The sequence below is a fragment of the Sphaerodactylus townsendi genome, linkage group LG11, assembly GCF_021028975.2.
Source record: "Sphaerodactylus townsendi isolate TG3544 linkage group LG11, MPM_Stown_v2.3, whole genome shotgun sequence".
NCBI classification, from domain to species: Eukaryota; Metazoa; Chordata; class Lepidosauria; order Squamata; family Sphaerodactylidae; genus Sphaerodactylus; species Sphaerodactylus townsendi.
In genome coordinates, this window is record NC_059435.1 from 9,268,557 (window position 1) to 9,295,719 (window position 27,163).

The 27,163-nt window shown below is 45.6% G+C and overlaps 1 protein-coding gene across 1 annotated transcript in view; it reads left to right on the forward strand.

Annotated features, from left to right (window-relative positions):
- Positions 1 to 27,163, forward strand: part of GRB10 (growth factor receptor bound protein 10) — a 164,785-nt gene that overhangs the window by 99,566 nt on the left and 38,056 nt on the right. The window contains exon 5 of the mRNA XM_048511356.1: positions 1,618 to 1,759. Within this exon, the coding sequence (XP_048367313.1) occupies positions 1,618 to 1,759 (142 nt within the window). The remainder of the gene's footprint in view (positions 1 to 1,617; positions 1,760 to 27,163) is intronic.

The following is a 27,163-nucleotide window of genomic DNA, read 5'->3' on the forward strand; positions in this document are numbered from 1 at the left end:
AAAATACTCACAATACTAGAACCAGGGGGCATACATTGAAAATGCTGCGGGGAAGAATTAGGACTAATAAAAGGAAACACTTCTTCATGCAACGTGTGATTGGTGTTTGGAATATGCTGCCACAGGAGGTGGTGATGGCCACTAACCTGGATAGCTTTAAAAGGGGCTTGGACAGATTTATGGAGGAGAAGTCGATCTATGGCTACCAATCTTGATCCTCTTTGATCTGAGATTGCAAATGCCTTAACAGTCCAGGTGCTCGGGAGCAACAGCCGCAGAAGGCCATTGCGTTCACATCCTACATGTGAGCTCCCAATGGCACCTAGTGGGCCACTGCGAGTAGCAGAGAGCTGGACTAGATGGACTGTGGTCTGATCCAGCTGGCTTGTTCTTATGTTCTTCTTATGTTCTTATGTACTGAACTGAATTAATGACACATAATTGAACAAGGCTGTCTTGATGAATGGACTGAATTCCTGTAAATTTTGGATGTATGCAGGAAAATCTGAGCTTAAAGCGATATAGATCAGAATTTTGAATTTTATTGTACTTGTACGTGGAGAACTTTGACTTCTATTTGGACACTAGAGCAGTGGTGGCGAACCTTTGGCACTCCAGATGTTATGGACTATAATTCCCATCAGCCCCTTCCAGCATGGCCAACTGATGGGAATTGTAGTCCATAACATCTGGAGTGCCAAAGGTTCGCCACCACAGCACTAGAGGTTGCCCTCCACCAAGAGCAGGGCCTACTTGGGTAGACGAGGCCTGACTTGCTTTTGTCAGACTGAACTACGTTTTGTTTCCCTTTCTTCTGGCTTGCCTCGCGGAAAGGCCCAGCGCCTCAGAATGAGGCAGCAGAAAGGAAAATCCCCAAAAAGAGACCTCCAAAGATAAAAAGAGAGAGAAAGCAGGCAATGTAAGAAGGAGTTATTTAAATTTTTGACCAAATATAGCAGGCTAATTTTTAAGTTGATAATTTTGTATGGCCTGCGAACGATGTTACAAATGTATTGTCGAAGGCTTTCACAGCTGGAATCACTTGGGTGCTGTGTGGTTTCCGGGCTGTATGGCCGTGTTCTAGCAGCATTCTCTCCTGACGTTTCGCCTGCATCTGTGGCTGGCATCTTCAGAGGATCCTCTGAAGATGCCAGCCACAGATGCAGGCGAAACGTCAGGAGAGAATGCTGCTAGAACACGGCCATACAGCCCGGAAACCACACAGCACCCAAGGTGTTACAAATATCGAAATGGCCCTTGGCAGAAAAAAGGGTTTCCCACCCCTGATCCAAGGCTAAACAGGTGACAACCCAAGAAAGGGCTTTCTTGGTTGTGGCACCAAAAACGTTTGGAACTATCTCTCCAGGGATTCATTTGTCCTCCTCTATTGGTGGTTTTCTCCAGCAGGTGAAGACTTTTGGGTTTTATTTGGCATACCCCCATAGCGATTACTGGCCCCTCGGTACTAGTATTGTTCATGTTTTTTAATTGAATTCTTTTAAATTCATAGAAATGTTTACAGCTTCCTTTGCATTCAAGGGTGCAGCAAAGTTTCACGCTGACTGGATTCCCTGCCAGTTAAGATTTGTATCTAAAAACTGTCCATCTCTTCCACAGACGCCTCCAAGAAGAAGAGCGACAGTTCCGAACGTCCTCTTTGCCTGCCATACCAAACCCATTTCCAGAGCTTTGCAGCCCGACGAGCTCACCTGTGCTGGCACCTGGATCTCTACCTCAGAGTCAACCTGCCAATAAACAGGTGAGTTCTTTGGCAGGAGGCCATACTTTGCGCTGCAAATTTCCCGGGTTCTGGACTTTGGCAGCCGACTTTTTATCACAGCGGGGAAGGGGGTGGTGGTGAAAAAAAAGAGAAACGCAGAATTTTGCTAAGAATGAAAGCCGCTTTCTCCGCCTTGAGCAGTGAAAAGACTTGTAAGTGGTACAGCCTTCAAACAGATTTCAAAGCTCTTAAAAATCTTGTAAGTACAAAGCACGTCAAAATCCTTCTTCCAGTTAATGAGGGCTGTTCGTAATGACGGGAGCAGTAAAGGTTTGGGGAATCTCGTTGACTTTTTATTACTGCAGGCAACGTCTCATTTAATGTGGAAGTTTAAAAATACTTGTTTGGTGTTAGCAATAACGGGGTGGATTTTTAATAGCCTATCCTAACCTGCTGCTTATTTAATGTGAAAATGAACTCTAAAATAAGCACAGTTAAAAAAACGTGTGGAGCTTAATGTACCTGTGCAATTGCCTTTTAATTTGCTGACACCAGAAATCTTTTCATGGTTAGGGGAGGAGAATTATGAGGTATCCAGATTCTCAGTGGTCGATTCCGCACTTGGGTTATCGATCTGAGCTGCGTTCGACCTAAGTGCTCCGCACAACCACTGGGATCGATGTGGTTTTGTACCAGCTTCGCCCCGTGTAATGGTCAAATTTCCGACTCCAGTTGGGAATTACTACTTTTCAGGGGAACCTTTCGAGGAACTCAGCTCGATTCAGTAAAATAAGGAATCTCTGGTGCCAAGGAGTCCCCCCATTCAGCCAATCACAGCTGAGTGTTTCGAACATCGCATAGTTGGCTAATCAAAAAGCCGCCACCTTAGTCCTCCATTCCTGTGGCAGTTTTTTTAATAACATGGGTGGGTATAGACGGAACATGGCCGTAGAACAGTAGCCAATCGGAACGGAGCGGCAAAGAGGCATAGGATGATTCCGCCCGCCGAGCTGGGATCAAGCTGGTTGCAGTGGGGAACAACAACGGCTTTGACCTAGGTCAGTACCCTTCTCAGGGAACTGGGTCGAACCTATTTTACTTGTGTGCAGAATCGCCCAGTATCTCCTTCCGTAGATGTAGATGTCAATGTGAATGCAAACAAGCTGGACTTAGTGAAATGAGAGCCAGCGTGGTGTAGTGGTTAAGAGCAGGTGCACTCTAATCTGGAGATCCAGGTTTGATTCCCCACTCGTCCTCATGAGCAGTGAACTTTTATCTGGTGCACTGGATTTGTTTCCCCACTTCTGCACATGAAGCCTGCTGGGTGATTCTGGGCTAGTTTACAGAAGGGAAAAGAACCTGTCTGGCTCTAGGGCGAACTTTAAAACTCTATTTTTAATGAAAATAATTAAAACATTTATATAACAGAACCACAACTCCTAATCAACAAACAAAAGTATACATGTTATAAATAACAACAATGAAACAATGAATAATACACACAGGGAATCCCAAATACAATAATATCAAGTCTCTGTAGTAAAGTTATCACTTTGAAAGAGATCCACTAATGGTGTAGAAGTGATATTCCTTCAAATATTTAAACATGGCTATCATGTCACCTCTTAACCTTCTCTTCTCCAGACTAAACATACCCAGCTCCCTAAGTCTCTTCTCATAGGGCATGGAATCCAGATCTTTAACCCTTTTGGTTGCCGTCCTCTGGACACGCTCAATATCCTTCTTGAATTGTGGTTCCCAGAACTGGATGGATTATTCCAGGTCAGGGCTGACCAGTGCAGAATAGAGTGGTACTATTATTTATTTATTTATTGTTGTATTTATAAACCGCCCTCCTCCGAAGGGCTCAGGGCGGTGTACAGATAAATAGGTAGAGCACATTAAAATTGGTAAAACCAGATTCAAATAAACATTAAATAATGGCTCTATATTATTAAAACCAACCCCATTACAATGCAGCGTTCTGACAACAAAATATATCAATGGCGTCCATCTACTAAATCCCCTTGGAGGAAGAAGAAAGGGGAAGGGACAGCATAGTCCATAGATGACATAGACCCTTTATAGACCCTTCACTCCTGTTGATACAGCCCATAATTGCATAGGCTTTTTTGGTTGCTGCATCTCACTGCTGTTTTTAATTTTTTTTTATTGTATCATTTGAATATTCCATTTTATATTAATACTCTTCTTCATTCGTTTTCAAACAATACATTTCCCCCTTTTCCCTCTCTCCCCTGTATTTTCTTCATAGTTTTATCAAACAGCAGTAAGTTCATTCTTTGTAATCTCTTCTCCCATATTTCCTCATTGACTCCAGCTTCTTTCATCCAGTCCACATATATTGTCCATATCTTCAAATTTTCGCTCTTTTTATCTTGCCACAGTTGATTTTTTGTTATTATATCGAAAATGTCCAGGGTCACTTGTTCCCAAATATATTCCAACCATTTCTGGATTGTCCATTTTTTCTTTCCAGCCTAAAGCTATTGTTGCATGTGCTGCTTTAATCATTATTTTATACATATAGCTATATTTTTATCCACCTTTCTATCCTCCATTACACCCATGCACATTAAATCATTATTTAAACCAATGTTAATCTTCACCAGCTTCTCGATATATAACAATATGGTTGTCCAAAATTTTTTCACTTCTATACATTCCGTCCACATATGGCTATAATATGCCTCCTGTTCTCCGCAATGCCAGCATTTAGGACTAAGTCCTTTAATCATGTATGCTAGTTGTTTTGGTGTTCCGCTGCATCTCACTGCTGAGTTCAGTTTGTGTTCAGTTTGTGATCTACTAAGACTCCCAGATTTCTTTCGCATGTACTGTTGTCAAGCCAGGTGTCACCCATCCTATATCTACCGTGTTTCTCCGAATATAAGACAGTGTCTTATATTAATTTTTGCTCCCAAAGATGCGCTATTTTCTTATTTTCAGGGGATGTCTTATTTTTCTGTGTTCTATTCGTTGGGCATGCTTCCAAACAAGAACTTTGCTACGTCTTACTTTCGGGGGATGCCTTATATTTCGCACTTCAGCAAAACCTCTACTACGTCTTATTTTTTTGGGATGTCTTATATTCGGGGAAACAGGGTATGTTCATTTCATTTTTTCTGCCTAATATCTTACATTTATCTCTATTGAAATTCATTTTGTTAGTTTTGGCCCAGCTCTCTAATCTACCCAGGTCATTTTGAATTCTGACCCTGACCTCTGGGGTATTAACTACCCCTCCTACTTTGATATCATCTGCAAAATATGATTTATACGCCCCGTCATCCAAGTGACGTTTTGCTGCCTCTTAACTTGCTGCTTTGGACAGACTGAAGTCTCTTGAAGCATATTCCTGCTAGTAGAAGAAGAAGAAGAAGAGTTTGGATTTATATCCCCCCTTTCTCTCCTGTAAGGAGACTCAAAGGGGCTTACAATCTCCTTGCCCTTTCCCCCTCACAACAAACACCCTGTGAGGTAGGTGGGGCTGAGAGAGCTCCGAGAAGCTGTGACTAGCCCAAGGTCACCCAGCTGGCATGTGTGGGAGTGCACAGGCTAATCTGAATTCCCCAGAGAAGCCTCCACAGCTCAGGCGGCAGAGCTGGGAATCATGTAGGAAAATGAAGGTGGAGAGAAGGCCAGAGGAAAGTATGGCATGGAAAACAGGGTTGACTTCTATGTGCAGCTGGAGTGGCAAAATCTTTTTCTTTTCCTGTTGCTCTGTGCCTCTCTCTCTGTGGAAGGGTCAGGGGGCAGTGCTATGGAGCAAGCCAGGATTTCTGGAATCAAGTGTCATGACAAACCACCTAGTACAAACCACCATTTGGGCAGCCCACAGTCGGGCATCGTGCTAAATTGCGTTTTATCAAACCGTAATTTGTAAACAACGGTGTGTCGTTATGTCCAACCAATAATTTGAAAGCATGAACAGTGTGGTTATCACTGTCCCTTTTATATATTGTTATAACCGGGCTCCGCCATGTTTTTTTTGAGCCAGTAAATTCTTGAGCGAACGGAATAGCCAGTTGGAAAAAGCATTTTCCAGCAAAAAAGAATTGCGGACCTACTAGACCTGCCGTTTTGATGACTCTTAAAAGGATCGCTTTGAACGAATGCAGATCTCAAGGGACGTGTGAGCTGCTAGAAAGTTTGGCGGGCAGCGTGAGGAATCCCTTTGGTAGCCGCGGACAAAGTGACCATCGGGAGACAAAGCTCTTCTCTGTCCCAAAGCTGGCGAGTCTGGAAGTGAAGCCAGCTGAGGGCAGCCTGAAAAGCCGGTGGACCCTCTGAGAGGAAACTGAAGTGAGGTCAGGCAGGACAGCCACTGGGGTGGTCAAATATTTGATGTGTCAGGGAAGAGCTGAATTGGCTGGCAATTGAGCAGACACGGCTCCACGAACGCTTTAGTCGTGAGGTAGTGTGAGTGTTGAGTGTGGCTAGGCAGGAGGGAGCAGGCAGCCTCTGTGGAGGGGGCCAAACGGGCCCGGGGGCCCAGGCGTAAGACAGGGTTTCTGTAACAGCTTAGCCCAAGAAAGGGCTCAGTTAGAAAGTCAAGTTCTGAATACTTAGGCTGGAGTTTTATTTATTTTATTTTTCAAACTTATACACCGCCCAACCCCCGAAGGGCTCTGGGCGGTGAACAACATAAAATTCAAATACAAATAGACATAAAATCGAATATAATGAATCACTAATAACATATTTAAAATGCAGCAAATTAATATATAATATAGCGATGCCCGCAAAATGCCTCTGAGACCCACCCGAGGGGGGAGAGAAAAAGGGTGGATCCTGCAGATGGAATGGACCCTACCTATAAAATGAAAAAGGGGGGAGTGGGGCACTTTCAGCGGCTGGACACCCCAAAAGCCCGGCGGAACAACTCCGTCTTGCAAGCCTTGCGGAATTCGCCAAGGTCCCGCAGGGCCCGGACCGCTGGAGGAAGAGTGTTCCACCAGGCAGGGGCCAGGCTGTAAAGGTTGAAGTTGAAGAAGCTGTTTTCTTTTCACGGTGTAGACTTGCAGTGTGTTATTGTGGACTGAGCTGGCAAACCGTGGTGAACTTTGGGTTGTAATAATCCCTCACAGGGGGCTGTGGAATGCCCTGGAAGCCGCTAGCACCAAAATCAGGACATTGAAAACAGCAAGGCCTCTTAGTTTAGGTATATTGATGGGTGAAAAGGATTGGCCTCTCCAGTCAGGAAATTCCTGGAGATTTTGGGAGAGGTATCTCATCTGGCTATAATAGCACAGAGTCCATGCTTTAAAGCAGGGGTCTGCATCCTACGGCTGTCCAGATGTTCAGAAATTTTTCTCTCTTTCTCACAATATTAGAACCAGGGGGCATTCATTGAAAATGCTGGGGGGAAGAATTAGGACTAATAAAAGGAAACACTTCTTCACGCAACGTGTGATTGGTGTTTGGAATATGCTGCCACAGGAGGTGGTGATGGCCACTAACCTGGATAGCTTTAAAAAGGGCTCGGACAGATTTATGGAGGAGAAGTCGATCTATGGCTACCAATCTTGATCCTCCTTGATCTCAGATTGCAAATGCCTTAGCTGACCAGGTGCTCGGGAGCAGCAACAGCCGCAGAAGGCCCTTGCTTTCACATCCTGCACGTGAGCTCCCAAAGGCACCTGGTGGGCCACTGCGAGTAGCAGAGAGCTGGACTAGGTGGACTCTGGTCTGATCCAGCAGGCTAGTTCTTATGTTCTTATGTTCATGAACGACAATTCCCATCCAGCATGGCCAATTGGCCATGCTGACAGGGGCTGATGGGAATTGTCATTCATGAACATCTGGACAGCCGCAGGTTGCAGATCCCTGCTTTAAAGCTACCATTGGGGGGGAGGGGTTGCTCTCTGAAGTCTGAAGATTGGTGATTTCCCATTCTGGCAGGGGCTGATGGGAATTGTAGTCCATAACATCTGGAGTGCCAAAGGTTCGCCACCACTGGCTAACCTGATAAAGATACATTTGTATTACATCTTACCATGGTTTTTGATTCCTTTCTCTTCAACCTGGGGAGAGGGGGGTCCTATGGAACAAGATGGCTAGCTGGACAAAAGTTCTTAAAGAAAATTATGTACAGCAGGATTAATATGGATAAAAGCAAGCATAATCCATCGAGACCCACATTTATCTGAACTTTTTGTGGTGTGTGTGGGGGGCGTTTTCAGAGTAAGCAGCTCAGCTACGTAACTGAAGCTTGACTTTCTGCAAAGGGTGTAAACCAGAATCTAAATGGTAGCGTAAGCTATCATTTTTGGTTTTGTGAAATATTTTGGAAGAAGTATGCAGTAATTATGTGAAGGTCATTTGCAGTGCCACGGGATTTTAAGTCTACAGTTATCTTGTGTGACTCCGTGAAACTTTTGGCTGTAAAAATAGAGCAGACTTCTCGCCAACCTTTCTCCATACTGTTCCAAACCCGTTCCAAATAGCTGTCCTGCATGCCCAGTCCTCCTTGATTTTAATTTAAAACTTCTGCAAAGTTGTATAAACTTAGCATCACTCTTGTTTCTTAACTTGCTCTTTGGAGCGGCTCTCAAAAAAACCCCAATTCCCTGTTCAAACTGGTTGCTGGGTAGCATACAACTTCTGAAAGTTTACATCATAGTTAAAACGAGGATCCTTCTCTGATTGTTCCTGGGATAGCTTGGCCATAAGATGAAAAACTGGTTCCTTCTCCCTGAGGGCAGGCAGTGTTTATGCCAATAACTGTGGTAGTGCCTCGCTAGTGTGATACTGTTGATGGACGCGGACTAGAAGACGTGACTTCAGACTCTCGCTTGACTTCGAAGCTGATTGGCTGGTCTGGCACAATTTGTTATCTTCGTCTAACGCACCTTGCAAGATGGTTACAAGAACAAAAGAGAGGGAACCCTAAACCTCTTGAATGATAGTTGGAACATGTAAACATCAATATTAGGAAACCTGGTGGTCCTAACTTACCTGGTGGTAACTTACCTGGTGGTAAGATGCAACGAGGATGATTGAAGGGTTGGAGCACCTTCCTTATGAGGAGAGGCTGCAGCGTTTGGGACTCTTTAGTTTGGAGAGGAGACGCCTGAGGGGGGATATGATTGAAGTCTGTTAAATTATGCATGGGGTAGAAAATGTTGACAGAGATAATTTTTTTTCTCTTTCTCACAATACTAGAACCAGGGGGCATCCATTGAAAATGCTGGGGGGAAGAATTAGAACTAATAAAAGGAAACACTTCTTCACGCAACGTGTGATTGGTGTTTGGAATATGCTGCCACAGGAGGTGGTGATGGCCACTCACCTGGATAGCTTTAAAAAGGGCTTGGACAGATTTATGGAGGAGAAGTCGGTCTATGGCTACCAATCTTGATCCTCCTTGATCTCAGATTGCAAATGCCTTAGCAGACCAGGTGCTCGGAGCAGCAGCAGCAGAAGGCCATTGCTTCACATCCTGCATGTGAGCTCCCAAAGGCACCTGGTGGGCCACTGCGAATAGCAGAATGCTGGACTAGATGGAGTCTGGTCTGATCCAGCAGGCTAGTTCTTATGTTCTTATGTCCTAACTATAGTAACTTATACCCTGTTTCCCCGAAAATAAGACATCCTCTGAAAATAAGACGTAGTAGAGGTTTTGCTGAAGTGCTAAATATAAAGCATCCCCCAAAAGTAAGACGTAGCAAAGTTTTTGTTTGGAAGCATGCCTGTCGAACAGAACACCAGAGCATGCAGCTGTGGAGCGGAAAAATAAGACATCCCCTGAAAATAAGACATAGTGCATCTTGGGGAGCAAAAGTTAATATAAGACACTGTCTTATTTTCGGGGAAACACGGTAGTACCATCCTAAGCAGAGCTGCATTTTTCAATTGAGGAATGGTGCTGTCAAACATAGTTGGTCTTGTATTGTCAAAGGCTTTCATGGCCGGATTCAACTGGTTGTTGTGGGTTTTCCGGGCTGTGTGGCCGTGGTCTGGTAGATCTTGTTTCTAACATTTTGCCTGCATCTGTGGCTGGCATCTTCAGAGGTGTGTCACACCTCAGAGGTGTGTTCAGTCATATCCTCACCATTTGTCTACTGTGCTGATAGCCAGTGTAGTATAGTGATTAAGAGTGGCTGACTCTAATCTGGAAAACTGGGTTTGATTCCCCATTCCAACAAATGAAGCCCGCCCTGCTGAGTGACCTTGGACTAGTCATACTACTCTCAGAACTATTTCAATCCCACCTTCTTCATGAGATCTCTGTTAGAGGGTTGGAGGTGATTGTAATCCACTTTGGGTTTCTTTAAAGAAAAGTAGGGTGTGTAAACCAACTCTTCTTCTTTTGAGATAGTCAACGCTCAAATTCAGTAAACCTGGTGTCCCACCATTTCAGACCAAGTTATTTAATGTCTTCGATGTTGTGGGATTTCCAGGTTGTATGGCAGTGTTCCAGCCATAGATGCAGGCGAAACGTAAGGAGAAAATACTACTGGAACACGGCCGTACAACCTGGAAAACTCACAACATCCTAGTGATTCTGGCTGTGAAAGCCTTTGACAAAATATTTAATGTCTTGTTAACAACATGTCCAGTTATGGCAGAGGTCTGCAACCTGCGACTCTCCAGATGTTCATGGACTACAAATCCCAACACATGCCTCGGAGCCGTTTTTTCTAAATGAAACCTCAGTATTCAGGTTAAATTGCCGTGTTGGCACTTTGCGATAAATAAGTGGGTTTTGAGTTGCAATTTGGGCACTCGGTCTCGAAAAGGTTCGCCATCGCTGGAATAGAAGGTATTTTTGGCTTCAGAGAAGTGGCTGGCAGTTTGACATTACTCCAGTCGATCTTAGTGTGTTACTCATAAACATATCATAACCATAGTTTCTGATAGCCCTGTTGGCCTGCAGTAATACAGCTAGTTTCATGTTCAGAACCTTAGAGACCAAGATGAGTTTCATGCTATAAGCTTTCAAGAATCAAAGCCCCCTTCCTTTGATCTGACTTTAATCCTCAAAAGCTTATCTTGTTGGTCAAAGATGCTGCTGCGCTCTAGGGAGTTCAGCAAAGTTGTTGAATATTTACTATGCAGAATAGTAGCTGGTGTTCTTAAAGTCTGCCTACTAGTCCTCCCGTCTCTGAATTAACCTTTGAAGGTTACATCTGTCTTTGCTTAGGAAGTGTCTAAAACATTCCTTGAAGCCATGAATACATAATCTTCCCTCTCTCCTTTCCGAGCTGAAGTCCTTCATGCGAGCTTGTTGCTAGTTCTTGCCAGATGAACGTAGCTTCTAGCTATGTACTCCCTTGAGTGGTTCAATGCAAAAACAGTACTTTTAGTTTGTGTGCAAACGTAACAGAATGAGTAAACTACCTGCATTGAGGCAAACTGCTTTTATATAACTTTATGAAGCCCTGTCTTGAGTGGGCCAGGCGAGCCCAATCTTGTCAGCTCTCAGAAGCTAAGAAGGATCAGTCCTGGTTAGTACCTGGATGGGAGCCCACCAAGGAAATTCAGGGTTGCAATGCAGAGTCAGGTGATAGCAAAACGAGGATGATTGAAGGATTGGAGCACCTTCCTTATGAGGAGAGGCTGCAGCGTTTGGGACTCCTTTAGTTTGGAGAGGGAGACGCCTGAGGGGTATATGATTGAAGTCTATAAGACGTATGCATAGGGTAGAAAATGTTGACAGAGAGACATTTTTCTCTCTTTCCCACAATACTAGAACCAGGGGGCATTCATTGAAAATGCTGGGGGAAGAATTAGGACTAATAAAAGAGACACTTCTTCATGCAACGCTTTGATTGGTAAGCTTGGGAATATGCTGTACACAGGAGGTGGTGATGGCCACTAACCTTTCGGATAGCTTTAAAAAAGGGCTTTGGACAGATTTATGGAGGAGAAGCTCTGACTCCATGGCTACCAATCTGATCCTCCTTGGATCTGAGACTGCAAATGCCTTAGCAGACCAGGTGCTCAGGAGCAGCAGCATCAGAAGGCCATTGCTTTCACCTCCTGCACGTGAGCTCCCAAAGGCACCTGGTGGGCCATTGCGAGTAGCAGAATGCTGGACTAGATGGACTCTGGTCTGATCCAGCAGGCTAGTTCTTATGTTCTTATGTTCTTAAAACACCTTTACCTTGAAATCTCTGCAGAATTGCCATAGGTCACTGTGTCTTGATGACACTATCGCCACAACTTCAAAAAGTGATCTAGAGGCCTAGTCCAAAATGTAGTGTTGGTGCTTACATGTTGGCCAGGATATGATATTGTCAGTCAGCCTCTCTCTCTGCCCCCCCCCCCATTTGGAAAAAAGGGGGATGTTATTAGGGTCCCTAGGTATCAAATGAGCGTTATTGTGTTGCCTAAATAGACTTGAATTCATAAAAGATCATTGCTTTCCCATCTGCTGTAATTGACCTGACAGGAAATGCATAACTCTCTGCACAGTCCTTACCCCTGTTGTGGACTCTGGGAAGCTTAGAAATGGCCAGGCGTCTAGCCCTGATTTGATTGCTAACAAATTTTTCAAAAGTAATTATTTTGGGCTGGAGTGAATTCTAGCCCCTTTCTTCCATCTACAACTCTGGCTCCATCCCACGATCCTGGCGAAACTCAGTGATCTCTCCAATTTATCAAAAAAGGAGATAATTCCTCTCCAGAGAATTATAGGCCGATTAGCCGACTCTCTTGGAGAAACCGGGTTTGATTCCCACTCTGCCGCTTGAGGAATTCAGATTAGCTTGTGCACTCCAACACATGCTAGCTGGGTCTGGTCACAGTTCTTCTGAGCTCTCTCAGCCCCACCTGGTCACAGTTCTTCTGAGCTCTCTCAGCCCCACCTATCTCACAGGGTGTTTGTTGTGGGAAGGGGGGATATAAATCCAATCTTCTTCTTCTTCTTCTTCTTCTCCTCCTCCTCCTCCTCCTCCTCCTCCTCCTCCTCCTCCTCCTCCTCCTCCTCCTCCTCCTCCTCTTCCTCTTCCTCCTCCTTGGGCAAATTATTCATCTTTTACCTACTTATCAATCTGTGAACATGGCTGATGAAGAATGAGGTTCTTACATCATCCCAGGACCCTCTACTGTTGACCTCTGTGTTGTCCTCGCCCACCTGATTGAAAAATATACCAAACCATCTGGTGGAAAGCTTTATGTGGCTTCTGTTGATCTGAAAAGGACTTTTGACAGTATTCCCCAAGTCAGACTGTGGGAGGAAAAATTAGCCAAGACTTCTGTGGATCATTGGCTCCTCTGGTTAATATACAAACCATGCTAAAATAATACTGCATGGGTGAGATGCGAAAAATTGGCCAGCTGACCCAAGTAATCAAGATAAATAGAGGTGTTCCTCAAGGTCATCTCCTGGCCCTTTGTCTCTTTAGCCTTTATCTAAATGACCTTGATGGTTCTCTTTTGGGTGAATTTTGACACCCCTCTAACAGATCCATCTTAAATAATATTCAAACTTAAACAGTGTGGGTTGGATCCTATGCAACTGTTGGAATTGGGTAACCGTAGAGCATAGGTGTCAAACTCGCAGCCCTCCAGATGTTATGGACTACAGCTCCCATCATCCCCTGCCAGCATCATGCAAGGCATTTGCACAGCATCATTCTGGCAGGGAATGATGGGAACTGTAGTCCATAACATCTGGAAGGCCGAAATGGTTGACACCTATGCCAGAAACAGTGGTTCCCAAACTTAGGGTTCCCTGGCCCTACCCTGGGGTGCCAGAAAAAAATATTACTTAGTGCCCCTGGAAATTAATGCCCCCTAAATTTTTGTGGTGTCTCCTTAAAACAGAAAGATATATGTATTAATGGAGCTGGCCCAGGCCATCACCGCACCTGGAGTGCAGCCACCCCACCCCAGGGGCATGGTTTCACTTTGGGAATCAGGTGCGTGGAAACAGGGGAGCATATTGTAATGCAAACAGATTATCCTTGTTACACTTGTTATATGACCAGTGAGGTCAAGGGTGAAGCTTTTGGCACTCCAGATGTTATGGACTACCGCAGTTTCCCATCAGTCTTGGTTTATCAGCCCATGCTGGCAGGGGCGATATTGTAAGTCCATAACGATTATCCCACTTGTTACCCTTGTTATATACCATTGAAATCCTGGCGGGGAATTTTGGCCGCCCCCTATTTATCTAATATTACATCTGCAAAATGCTGCTGGGCCTTTTCTAGGGCTTTTTCATCAGGCAATTTAGCGGGAAGATTTTTAAAAATCCCACGGCACAGGAGAGTATGTGTTCCAAACCTACTGCAAGGCATTTGCGCAGAAGTGTTTGAGGGAGTCCTTAGATACCAATTACCAAAAGATCAAAGTTGTGGTTTTCTGTAAAGGTGTTCCATCATGTCATGTACCTTAGATTATAAATGGCCAGCCAATTGAGCAGGTGCACATCTTTCACTCCCTTGGCATTATTTTCTCTTATAATCTCACATTGCTGCTGCTCAACGTTACCCTGTTTCCCCTAATATAAGACATCCCCGAAAAATAAGACATAGTAGAGGTTTTGCTGAAGTGCGAAATAGAAGGCATCCCCCTAAAGTAAGACGTAGCAAAGTTTTTGTTTGGAAGCATGCCCGACGAACAGAACACAGAAAAATAAGACATCCCCTGAAAATAAGACATAGCGCACCTCTTTGGGAGCAAAAATTAATATAAGACACTGTCTTATATTTGGGGAAACACGGTAGCATCAATACCCTCCTCAGCCCTCCTGAGAGTCTTTCAGGCCTCAGGTGATAACTATTTACCTGCTGCTATCTGTGCCTTTCAGGCAAAGGCCGATCCTTTCATATGGGACATCACTGACAATAGCTGAGGTCAGTGAAAGGTATGATTCATGCTTAAATTCCTTTCTGCGCTCACTCTCAAAATCCCAAAGTGCGTTTCTGGCCCAGTCATTCGCTTGGAATTTGCTGAACCATCCCTAGAGGCCAAGACCCGAACAGCAACTTTTTCTCTTAGACTAAAAAATTATCACTCATCACGGGGCTGCTGTCTGTGCTATCTGGCCAAAGATGGCTTTCAAAGCTCACGGCTGAAACTGGCAGATGACATTTTTACACAAACTGACCCTTTCCTTTGGAACCTTACTCCGCACCAACGCAAATTAAACTTTGTGCCTTACAGTTCGATAAATGCAGCCCGTGTTGTAGAGCATGAAGAGTATGCTCCTTGCGTGATTTGGGTCTCCCAACCTTGAAGGCTCTACCTGCATATTGTAAGTTTCTAACAGTTCCCAAATATAGAATATTATTCTGTAAGGTTAGACTACATGCCCTGCCCCTCGGGGAACGAACGGGCCAACTTCAAGAGGTCCTCTTCTCTTAACGATTTTGTGAATGTCAATCAGGGGAGCCATATACCATCTGGCATTTCTTTTATCGACTGCAAGGCCCTTTCACTCAAGACGGGCCATGAACAAGCGCTCTGGGGACAAAGTAAAAACGCTGGCCCCTCAGGGAGTTGCTGTGTACCTGAGGGCACAGCTGCTTACAGCCAGCATGGCCGCTTCGCGCCTCGAAAGCAGGGCTGTGGTCAGCCGTTTTCCGACCTCGCTTCCCGAGCGAGGTTTACAGAAAACGGTGGCTTCCAGGCCAGCTGACCCAAGTAAAATGGTGGCTTCGAAGGCGCCATCCCTCCCCCCTGTGACCGGTCGACCTACCGTCTCTGCGGCCGTCCGGTGCATCGCCGAGGCCTGGGGACACGCTTAGTTGCAGACCTCTGTTCTAACCCACGCTGGCTCTCATCAATAAATGAAATAAAATCTGGCATTTGTTCTTGTATCGTGAGCATTTCCGTGACAAGTGGCAATGCTTCGATAGTGATGTTGATTTCATCGTTTGCTTGACCTGGTGGTGGGTCATGAATGGTATTTCCAAGTAATATCTTGCGTAGCTAAACACGTGCAAAGATTGCGGTGAAGGGACAGTGTGTTTGGCTTTACCGTTGCTCAATTTTTAGTGACCTAGACGACCCCCTCCCCTCAAAACAAACAAGCAGCCATGCAAAGAAGACTGTGCTGCCACGATATTACATTCAGAATTTATGGAAGGCTAAGCTACTGTTGCCAGGAAAAAATAAGGCTTCCAGTGTCCAGCTGTGGAGAGCTGCTCCTCTTAACTTCAGCTATTCCTGGTGACTTAGGCTCATTCCTTAGGCCCCTTTGGAGTTCCCTGCAGGAGCCCTGTTGCAAAAACAGGAGCTTGTAGCTAAGTTATTAGCAGACACCAATCCCAATGTGATGTTAGATGTTGCAAAATTCCTGTCTATGGTACTTAGTGGTACTACTCCTCAAATCAACCCGAATAGTTCTGCATACTATAACTTTATGTAAGTTTTTGACAAACCTGCAAAATTCAACTTTTTATTGAATTTTGTACATGTGAATTTTAGAAATGTTTTCCCTTTTGCTCATGACTTGTTGGTCTACAAGTATAAATACATGAATGGAAAAAGTTGTGGACTGTGAACATAAGAACATAAGAACAAGCCAGCTGGATCAGACCAGAGTCCATCTAGTCCAGCTCTCTGCTACTCGCAGTGGCCCACCATGTGCCATTGGGAGCTCTCATGCAAGATGTGAAAGCAATGTTCTTCTGCGGCGGCTGTTGCTCCCGAGCACCTGGACTGTTAAGGCATTTGCAATCTCAGATCAAAGAGGATCAAGATTGGTAGCCATAAATCGACTTCTCCTCCATAAATCTGTCCAAGCCATTTTTAAAGCTATGTCCAGGTTAGTGGCCATCACCGCCTCCTGTGGCAGCATATTCAAGAAGCACCAATCACCCGTTCGCATTGAAGAAGTGTTTCTTTTTTATTGAAGATCCTCATTCTTCCCCAGCATTTTCAATGAATGCCCCCTGGTTCCTAGTATTGTGAAGAAAGAAATTTCTCTTTGTCAGCATTTTCTACCGCATGCATAATTTTATGAACTTCAATCCATATCCCCCCCCCCCCTCAGACGTCTCCTCTCTCCAAACTAAAAAAAAAGGAGTCCCCAAGCGCTGCAGCCTCTCCTCATAAGGAAAGGTGCTCCAGTCCCTCAATCATCATAATTTGCCCTTCTCTGCACTTTTTCTGTATCTCTTTGATATCCTTTTTGAGGGTGTGACCAAGAACTGAACACAGGACTCCAAGTCTTGCGATTAAGCACCGCGTGTGCTATATAAGGGCATGACAATCTTTGCAGTTTTATTCTCAATTACTTTCCTAATTATCCCCAGCATAGAGTTTGCCTTTTGCCTTTTTCACAATTTTCACAGTGAAAATTTCAGTGTCCCCTGCAAGTCCACGTTCACTGCACCGGGGCTTGAACATCTTCAACTTTGTTTCTCAAAACTGTTCTACTTGAAGATACACGTAGAAGGGCAGGATAGTCTATTAAACAGTGCTCTGTGGATGCCAACACCTGGTAAAAAAAGGTGGGAAATCAGTATTGCATTCTCTGCTTATCACATCTGGCTTCCATTTGAGAAGTGATCAAGTTAGTTGGCTGTTGTGGATTTTCCAGGTTGTGTGGCTGGGGTCTTGGCAAAAATGATAAGACCCCGGCCACATGACCCGGAAAACCCACAACAGCCAGTTGATTTTGGCCGTGAAAGCCTTTGATCTTGTCTTGTAGCTTGTCTTAAGACAACTGGGACGAAACACGGTTGCATGAACCTCTAATTGATGTTCATTTTGTTGCGTGCAGAGTCCCACGTGCGTTCTGGGCTACTGTGTGCTCTCAGCAGTAATTGAAAGGATTTCTTGCAGTGTCTCAGCAGGGCTGATGATAACAGGCACTCGTCTCCCTCCTCTTGTGTGCCACTACTACCCTGTTTCCCTGAAAATAAGACGTAGTAGAGGTTTTGCTGAAGTGCTAAATATAAAGCATCCCCGAAAGTAAGATGTAGTAAAGTTTTGTTTGGAAGCATGCCCGCCCGAACAAGAACACCAAGAAAAAATAAGACATCCCCTGAAAATAAGACATAGCGCATCTTTGGGAGCAAAAATTAATATAAGACACTGTCTTATTTTCGGGGAAACAGGGTATGAGTCTTCCACAGCTGCCCTGTGCACAAACAGTTCTCATGGGCCACTGCGCAGAGGAATACTTCCATGAATGTCAGTTACAGATCAGTTCAGGCCTGCTCCTTCTGTACGTGTCCCTCCGCTTTAACCCTTTGCTTTCTGGTGCTTATCTCCTTTGTTTGTCCCCCACTTTTCTCACCCGTGACTTACTTAGTGGCTTACATCATCCCCCTTTGCATCATTTTATCCTCACCTCTGTTTTAGACTCACAGCAGTCTTGTGAGGCAGGCTACATGGAGACGGTGTGACCAACCTAAGGTCACTGGCCCAAGGTCACCCAGGAAGCTACCATGGCAAATTCAGGATTTGAACCCAAGCCTCCCAGTTCCTAATCCAACATTCTAACCCAGGGGTCTGCAACCTGTGGCTCTCCAGATGTTCAAGGACTACAGTTCCCATCAGCCCCTGTCAGCATGGCCAATTGTAGGAGCAACAGTGGCGTAGGAGGTTAAGAGCTCGTGTATCTAATCTGGAGGAACCGGGTTTTGATTCCCCAGCTCTGCCGCCTGAGCTGTGGAGGCTTATCTGGGGAATTCAGATTAGCCTGCTACTCCACACAGCCAGCTGGGTGACCTTGCAGGCTAGTAGCTGGTGCAGCTTCTTGGAGCTCTCTCAGCCCCACCTACCTCACAGGGAATTGTTTGTTGTGAGGGTAAGGGCAGGAGATTAGTAAGCCCTTTGAGTCTCCTGCGGGAGAGGGGGAGATATAAATCAAACTCCTCCTCCTCCTCCTCCTCCTCCTCCTCCTCCTCCTCCTCCTCCTCTTCTTCTTCTTGCCTCCTCCTCCTCCTCCTCCTCCTCTTCTTCTTCTTCTTCTTCTTCTTCTTCTTCTTCTTCTTCTTCTTCTTCTTCTTCTTCTTCTTCTTCTTCTTCTTCTTCTTCTTCTTCTTCTTCTTCTTCTTCTTCTTCTAGTCCATGAACATCTGGAGAGCCACAGGTTGCAGACCTCTGTTCTAACCACTTCACCACGCTGGCTCTCATCAATAAATGAAATAAAATCTGGCATTTGTGCTAGTATCGTGAGCATTTCCGTGACAAGTGGCAACGCTTCGATAGTGATGTTGATTTCATCGTTTGCTTGACCTGGTGGTGGGTCATGAATGGTATTTCCAAGTAATATCTTAGCATTAGCTAAACCGTGCAAAGGAACAGGTGAAGGGACAGTGTGTTTGGCTTTACCGTTGCTCAATTTTTGAGTGACCTAGACGACCCCCTCCCCTCAAAACAAACAAGCAGCCATGCAAAGAAGACTGTGCTGCCACGATATTATATTCAGAATTTATGGAAGGCTAAGCTACTGTTGCCAGGAAAAAAATAAGGCTTCCAGTGTCCAGCTGTGGAGAGCTGCTCCTCTTAACTTCAGCTATTGCTGGTGACTTAGGCTCATTCCTTAGGCCCCTTTGAGTCTCCTGCAGGAGAGAAAGGGGGGATATAAATCCAAACTCCTCCTCCTCCTCCTCCTCCTCCTCCTCCTCCTCCTCCTCCTCCTCCTCTTCTTCTTCTTCTTCTTCTTCTTCTTCTTCTTCTTCTTCTTCTTCTTCTTCTTCTTCTTCATTCCGCACATGCAGAATAATTCTCTTTCAAACTGCTTTCAGTGCTCTTTGAAGCTGTGCGGAATAGCAAAATCCACTTGCAAACAGTTGTGAAAGTGGTTTGAAAACGCATTATTTTGCATGTGCAGAAGGGGCCTTAGAAGGCTTGCCCTATTGCAGGCCACTTTTAAATGCTCAGGCAAAGTGTGGTTAATGTGGCAGCTTCGGTTCCATCGTGGCCTTCCCATTCCAACCAGTCCATCTCTTCCCTCAGTAAGGAGTAGCTGTTATTGCCCTGCGTAATAGATTTTAAGTGTGATTTTAAATTGTATTTAGCTTATTGTATTTGATAGGCCCCTTCCGCACATGCAGAATAATGCACTTTCAATCCACTTTCACAACTGTTTGCAAGTGGATTTTGCTATTTCGTACAGTAAAATCCTGCTGCAAAGTGCTGTAAAGGTGGATTAATCTGCATGTGCGGAACGGGGCCATAGAGTTTGTGGGCATGATGTATTTGATAGAGTTATTGTTTTGACATATTGAATGTTGATATATTGATATCTACTGAATTTGATATATTGAATGTTGGAATGTTGTAAGCCGTCCCAAGCTTGTGAGAGGAAGGGCGACATAAAAGTCAAATTATTATTAGTAATAGTAACACTTCTGGCCTTTCTTGGGCAAATGCTCTGACTGTTCTGTTGGTGGGGGGGGCGATTGGTTTGGAGTATTAAAAAACGCAGAAGTGATTCTGGCCTTCTAAAAATAATCTTGTGAAATTGCATTCCGGGTTTACTGTGGGGCTCTTGTTATTTAGATTGTTTTGTGTAGAGGAATCCAAAGGGGTTCAGTTTAGTTCGTGTCAAAATTGGACCGAAAAAAACTATAAGACGCACGTATGCTGCTCAGTGGCTTCAATGTATTACATATCTATTATTACAAACATGCATAAAACACGGTATAAACAATGCTTATTATACTTCTATTACAGATAGACTCCCTTGGAAGAGCCGCTGCAGTCACTTCCTATGCGTTGGATCAATTAGTAATTATGGATGTATTTCCAAAGTTCTTATTCTTCAGAGCGTATTAATACTTTTGGTACGTGGCTGAGTTCATACGTAATCTCCCTCCGGAGTCTATTAAAGGAGCCTTGTCCCCAATTCGGAGAATTATTTATTGGATGTTGATATACAAAGAGCAAGGAACAGGATCGGATACTGTTCCCTGTTACAACGGACTGAGTTGTGTTTGAATTGATCCAACGCAAAGGAAGTGACTGCGGCGGCTCTTCCGAGGGAGTCTATCTGTAATAGAAGCATAATAAGCATTGTTTATACCGTGTTTTATGCATGTTTGTAATAATAGATATGTAATACATTGAAGCCACTGAGCAGCATACGTGCGTCTTATAGTTTTTTTCGGTCCAATTTTGACACGTTCTTAAAGGGCGCACGTCATCCATTCATAATGTTCAGTTTAGTTCCTAAGCTTCATTGAGTTGTATGTGTTAAATGCTGTCAGGTCACTATCGTTAACAGCCTTGCTCCGATCTCGCAAGCTTGAAGGACCTGGCTTCCTTTGTTGGGTCAATCTATCTCCGATCTCTGGTCTTTCTCTTGTGCTGCCGCCTTCAACTTTTCCTAGTAATCACCATTAAAATTCAGCATGAGAGTTAAAAATGTGCAGTTCTCTGAAAGTAACTGCGGTGTTTAAATTTAAGAAATATGCTTTGAATCAAATGTCCATTTTAAACAGGAGAACCCAGTGCTTCTCTTATACTTTTAGTATCATACTGATATCTTTCTCGATAAAATCATAGCTTCCCCACCCAAGGACTTCAGCGATGGGTGGGTGATAAGTGTACAGGAAATCAAACAATAAATAAATTGTATTGTCGAAGGCTTTCCCGGCCGGAATCATTGGGGTGTTGTGGGGTTTCTGGGAAACCACACAACACCCCAATAAATAAATTTTGTTTCCTAAACTTTTAAAAACCAAGTGGTTCTTTTGCCAGTATTTGGCAACTCATCAAATTGCAAATCACAGGCTAAAGGCTATTTCCCTTCCTTCCCTTGTCTACCAGTAGCATGGATTTAAATTGCAGCGGTATCTGAAGATGCCAGCCACAGATGCAGGTGAAACGTCTGGAGAAAATGCTACTGGAACATGGCCATAGAACCCGGGAAACCCACAACCAGTACAAAGTCACTATGCCAGGCTACATAGGCAAAAAGTTGCTAACAAATGTGGAAATTCTTTTTAACAATGAATTGAAGCAAAATGCAAGGATCAAAATCCTATGTGAGAACCTGCGGCCAAAATGCTAGTCTCACAACGTCACTGTTCAAATAGCAGAAAATTTCCAGAGTCCAGTATGCAGACGAGCTCCCCGGTGGAAATGTTGTCTACTTCATCAGCGATGTAATTCAGTCTTGGCGCAAGATTGAATTACGTCATGATGAAGTTAACAAGACTTCCATGAAATGGGGAGCTCGTATGCATATTGGACTCTCTGGACATTTTCTGCTCTTTGCATAACGGTGGTGTGAGACTAGCATTTTAGCAGCAGATTCTCACACAGGGTTTTGATTGTTATATTTTATGAGCTAGGCAGTGGTGGCGAACCTTTGGCACTCCAGATGTTATGGACTACAATTCCCATCAGCCCCTGCCAGCATGGCCAACTGGCCATTCTGGCAGGGGCTGATGGGAATTGTAGTCCATAACTTCTGGAGTGCCAAAGGTTCGCCACCATGGAGCTAGAGTCCTCTGTCTCAGAGGCATGAAATGTGGCATTTGTCTGGTAAATATGTATGTCTGAAGCTACAGACCACAGAATGGTGGGTGGGGTGGGGAAAGAGGGTAAAGTTACTACAGAAGGAACTCAGACTCCTGAGTTTCTTAAGGCCAGGAGTAGAGCTAGAGGAACTCTCTGCCACTGCATGGATTCTGATTTGGTTGACACAAAGCACTCAGATTCAATATTTTGGGGAAAAATATTTCATTTATTGAGAGGTAAAGATTCCTCAATGATTAAAACAGCATTTGTACATAGAACAGTGGTCACAGCTGAGTTGTGTTGGCCTTCAGCTAATGGACTTATTCAGCTACTGCCTGGGAAGGCTAAAGAAAACCAAAAACAATGTTTTAATATAAGAACCAAACTTTTCAAACATGTCTGCTGTTAGGCTAAATTAGGCCTTTCTCCACACCAGGCATGTGCTTTGACGTTGGAAGGCACAGATGAAAGCCAGAACCAGTCCTGAGTGGGCGTGGACCACTCCCAACTGTTGACCATTTGGCTAAGTAGAACAAATCTGAATAGTTTGCATACACTAATAAAGGGGAATGATTCCTCATTCCCTTCGCTGTGTCCAGGATTCCAGTGGGCACTTGGCAGTTTCTCACTGGAATCTCTCTTTGAAACCATTCTGCTACAAAATACAACCATTTAAGTCTATTATTTGGATGTCTTGGTGAGGTTGAAGTGCCTCCCTTTGCACTTCCGTTTGTTTATATTTGACGTGGGTCTGTTTATTGTGTTCTGTAGAAAGGAGGCCAGTGGAGGAGGACACTGCTATCACAATATGACATGCATCAAGTCAGGGACCTGTCTCTAAAGGAGGGACCCACCTATTCACAGGGCAATAAAAGAGATCATCCAGAAGGATCTTTCATAGAATCATAGAGTTGGAAGGAGGCCAAACAGGCCACCTAATCCAACCGCCTGCTCAATGCAAGATCAGTCTGCATAGGTGTCACCCTCCAGATGTTATGGACTACAGTTCCCACCATCCCCTGCCAGCATCATTCTGGCAGGGGATGATGGGAACTGTAGTCCACAACATCTGGAGGGCTGCAAGTTTGACACCTGTGGTCTAGAGCAGTGGTGGCGAACCTTTTCGAGACTGAGTGCCCAAACTGCCACCCAAAACCCACTTATTTATTGCAAAGTGCCAACATGGCTATTTAACCTGAATACTGAGGTTTTAGTTTTTAAAAAATGATTGGATCAGAGGCATGTGTTACTTGGGAGTAAGCTTGGTGGTTGTTGGTGGCTTTGCTTTGAAGAAACCGTGTAACTCTCCCAACGGGTGAATCGCGACCCTAGGAGGGTTTACTCAGAAGCAAGCCCCATTGCCAGCAACTGAACTTACTCCCAGGTAAAGGATCGCACTTTAGTTCTTCCTATGAAAATCTGTGGGGTTTAACCATGCTTAACAGGGTTAGCTACACTGCTTCCCCAAAACTAGGTCTTAGGTTTAATGCTAATAATTGAGCCCAGTGGCCCAGGCCAGCCTAGATGTGTGTGTGTGGGATGGGGGTGACTCTGTTTGTGTGTGCCCACAGAGAGGGCTCTGAGTGCCACCTCTGGCACCTGTGCCATAGGTTCGCCACCACTGGTCTAGAGCATCCTTGACAAGTGTTTGTCCAGCCACTGCTTAAAGACTGCCAGTGAGGAGGAGCTCACTGGCTTTCTAGGCAGCTGATTCCACTGTTGCACAACTCCTATTGTAATCCCCACCCCCCACAATATTCAGTTGGAACCTTTCCCCCTGTAATTTATACCCATTATTGCCAATCCTATCCTCTGCTGCCAATAGGAACAGCTCTCTACCCTACTCTGACAGACCTTCAACTACCTAAAGGGAGCAATCATGTCCCCACTCAATTTCCTCTTCTCCAATCTAAACGTTTTGTCATCCCTCACCCTTTCCTCATAGGGCTAGGTCTGCAGGCCCCGATCAGCCATGTTGCTCTCCTCAGCATCCACTCCTTTTCTTCCACTTCCTTTTTGAAGTGAGGCCTCCAGAATTGTACACAGTACTCCAGGTGAGGCCTGATCAATGCAGTTTACAGTGGCACAATGATTTAATCCAGTGATGGCGAACCTTTTCGAGACCGAGTGCCCAAATTGCAACCCAAACCCCACTTATTTATCGCAAAGTGCCAACCCGGCAATTTAACCTGAATGCTGAAGTTTTTAGTTTAGAAAAAACTGGTTAGCTCCCTCTTCCTCCGCCCCACCCGCTCGAGCAGGGGCCAGCCTTCTCTAGCCTCACGCAAGTCCCGCGCGCACCGCTCTGTGCCTCTCTAGCATCTCTGCCTCCTCTGCCCCCCAGGCAACAGCCACCCGGAGCACAGGCACCAGGCCCGCCAGCCAAGTCCTCCCTGTGGTGCATGCACATCGTGCTCAGTGGCCCAGGCCAGCCTAGATGTGTGTGTGTGTGTGGGGGGGTGATTTTCCACCCTCCACATGACGAACTCTCTGTGCTTTTGCCCACAGAGAGGGCTCCGAGTGCCCCCTCTGGCACCCGTGCCATAGGTTCGCCATCAAAGATTTAATCTTTAATGTACTGGGAAAGTTTTAGCTGTGAGTTGGAAAACACAATCGCATTCTGTTGCCTCCCCTGCTGGGCTTGTCCGGTATTTACTGAGCGCTCATCTAGCCCTGCCATTTGGTCTTTGTATAGTATCTAGGTTAGAAGTGTGGTTTTAAGAATGCCGGGTGTAAATCCTGGAAATGTTTGTCCCTGTCTGAAGGTCTGGTACCAATGTGACTGTATTTCAAGACTCGGTTATACGTGCTGGATTATGATGTGGTATGTTCTGGATGGTAAGTGTCGTCAAAGGTCTAGTTTAGGTTTTAAAGTGGTGATTATATGTCTCTTGGGTATTTATAGTGTAGTGTCTGAAAAGCTGAATTGCTGTATGGATTAGTGCAAGCTCAGACTGATAATGGGGTGAGAACTCATCAAGTAGGGCTGGAATTTCTTCATCTCTTGGGTCCAGATGGTTAAAAATGTCATCTCCAGAACTCAAGAAGTGGAGAAAGACTTGTGGACAGTAGGGAGCACTGATAGATCTATTGCAGTGGTGACGAACCTATGGCATGGGTGCCAGAGGTGGCACTCAGAGCCCTCTATGTGGGCATGCACAAACAGAGTGCCCCCCCCCCCCCACACACACATCTAGGCTGGCCTGGGCCGCTGGGCTTGATTAGTAGCATTAAACCTAAGACCTAGTTTTGGGGTAACAGTGCAGTTCTCCTGGAGGCGATCTCGGGCATCTTGGATGGGTGATTTCCAACCTATACACAGGGAGGCAGGACTAAATGATGTCACTTCCTGTGATGGGTTGGACTCTCTCTCCTCGATCCCCAGAATCGTTCCTGCCTGAGCAGGGAGTGCAGTGCTTGTTAGGACTCCAAGCCCTAGACCTTCATGTATTCACTTCTTCTTCTCCACATTGTCTCTTCGTGAGTTTTTTGTGTCTTCCCTGTTTTTGTCTCCCTGTGTGCTATTGCCTGGCTAAATTCCTCCGGGCTTTACAGACTCCTTGCCTCAGATGCAGTATTTAGAAGCCTTCCTCTCCTGAGGGCTAATGGCAGAGCAACATAGCTACGCCCGCTTCCTTCTCCCCTGACTCCTTTGGGAAGTCAGCAGCGGAGGGCACCAGGGCAGCAACCCGCAGGGGTTTGCAAGAGCCCGCCGTCGCCGGAGCCAGCCAGGAACAATCCAAGGCTCCCTCCAAAAACGCGGCAAAAACAGCCTGCAAAAAAGGCGCGAAAGCCCCCGGCCGAAAGCGCTGAAGCCTATAGCGCAAAGGAACAAGCGTCGGGCTGCAACGGAGCAACCAGCTGTCCCTCTCTCTCCTCCGGGGCGTGGCCTAGGTGGAAGCTCCCACAAGTCTCCGACCGACGAGCAAGCGGCGGCCGGAGCCGCTTTTGCCTGGCTGCCAGGCGAGGCGGGGAGAGCGGGCCGACTCGAGGGGGCGGGACGCCATGATGAAGTGCAGCCGAGGACAACGCCAGCTGGCTCCAGCTTCTGGAGGGCTCCTCCCCATCTCCATTACCAGGCAAGATCGTGGGGGAAAGGAGAGGGAGGGGCCCTTCCCAGTCTGCCTCTGCCTCTAGCCTCCCAGGAATCCACTTCCCCTGGTGCTAATACCTTCCCAGGAAGGGCTCTGATGGGCATCTTTAGAAAGACCAATGAGGGAAGAAATAGCCCAGCATGATAAAATAAAAAAAGCTAGACGCAGGGAAAAGTGCCTTCAATCCAAAAGGTGCACATAGGCATAGTCAGTGTCACTCCAGTTCCTCCTTTAGGTCACCTAAGTCCTCCCCACACCAGTCGCATAGGGACCCTAAACCTCCCCTGAGGAGGAAGGTGCCAGCGAAGGGGAGATAGAGGAAACTTCAGACCATTTCTCTGACCCAGAGGAACCTCAGGAGGAGGATAAGGAACAGTGTATAAAGTTTTTCTCAAAAGTGACCTTGCCCAGCCTCATGGCAAAGGCAAATCTCCGGCCTCGAACTGCAGATACACCAGGCCTTGCAGAGGACCCCGAGGGGCCCCCCACACGTCCAAAAAGACAGTTAAAGGGGTCCCTAAGGGGAAGAAGGGAATGTTTCCTCAGTCAGAGGACACTGCCGCAGCCTTCCCTCTCCCTGAATTATTTGAGAGAAGAATTAAAAGGGAATGGCTTAATCCTAGACGCTTAATAAAGTTGCCCTCTTCATCTTTAAAAGAGTCTCTATGTTTTACCAGAGCACATCAGCATGACATCATTCAAGACCCCACTAGTTGATGCCCCAGTAGTGGCTCTCTCAATCAGGGGGGGCCTTTGTCACCAAGAGACGGAGAAGGGACCCTGAAGGACCCTATGGACCCTTAAGAGCAGAGGTCTTCTTTAAAAGAATTCCCACGGCACAGATTAGCCTTATCCATCGTGAGCCCCTAGCCCCCTCTTCACCATGGCTAGAGCCACCATCGGTGTTGGCTGCGTCGCTCTACTTACTCATGATCCCTCCAGAAGC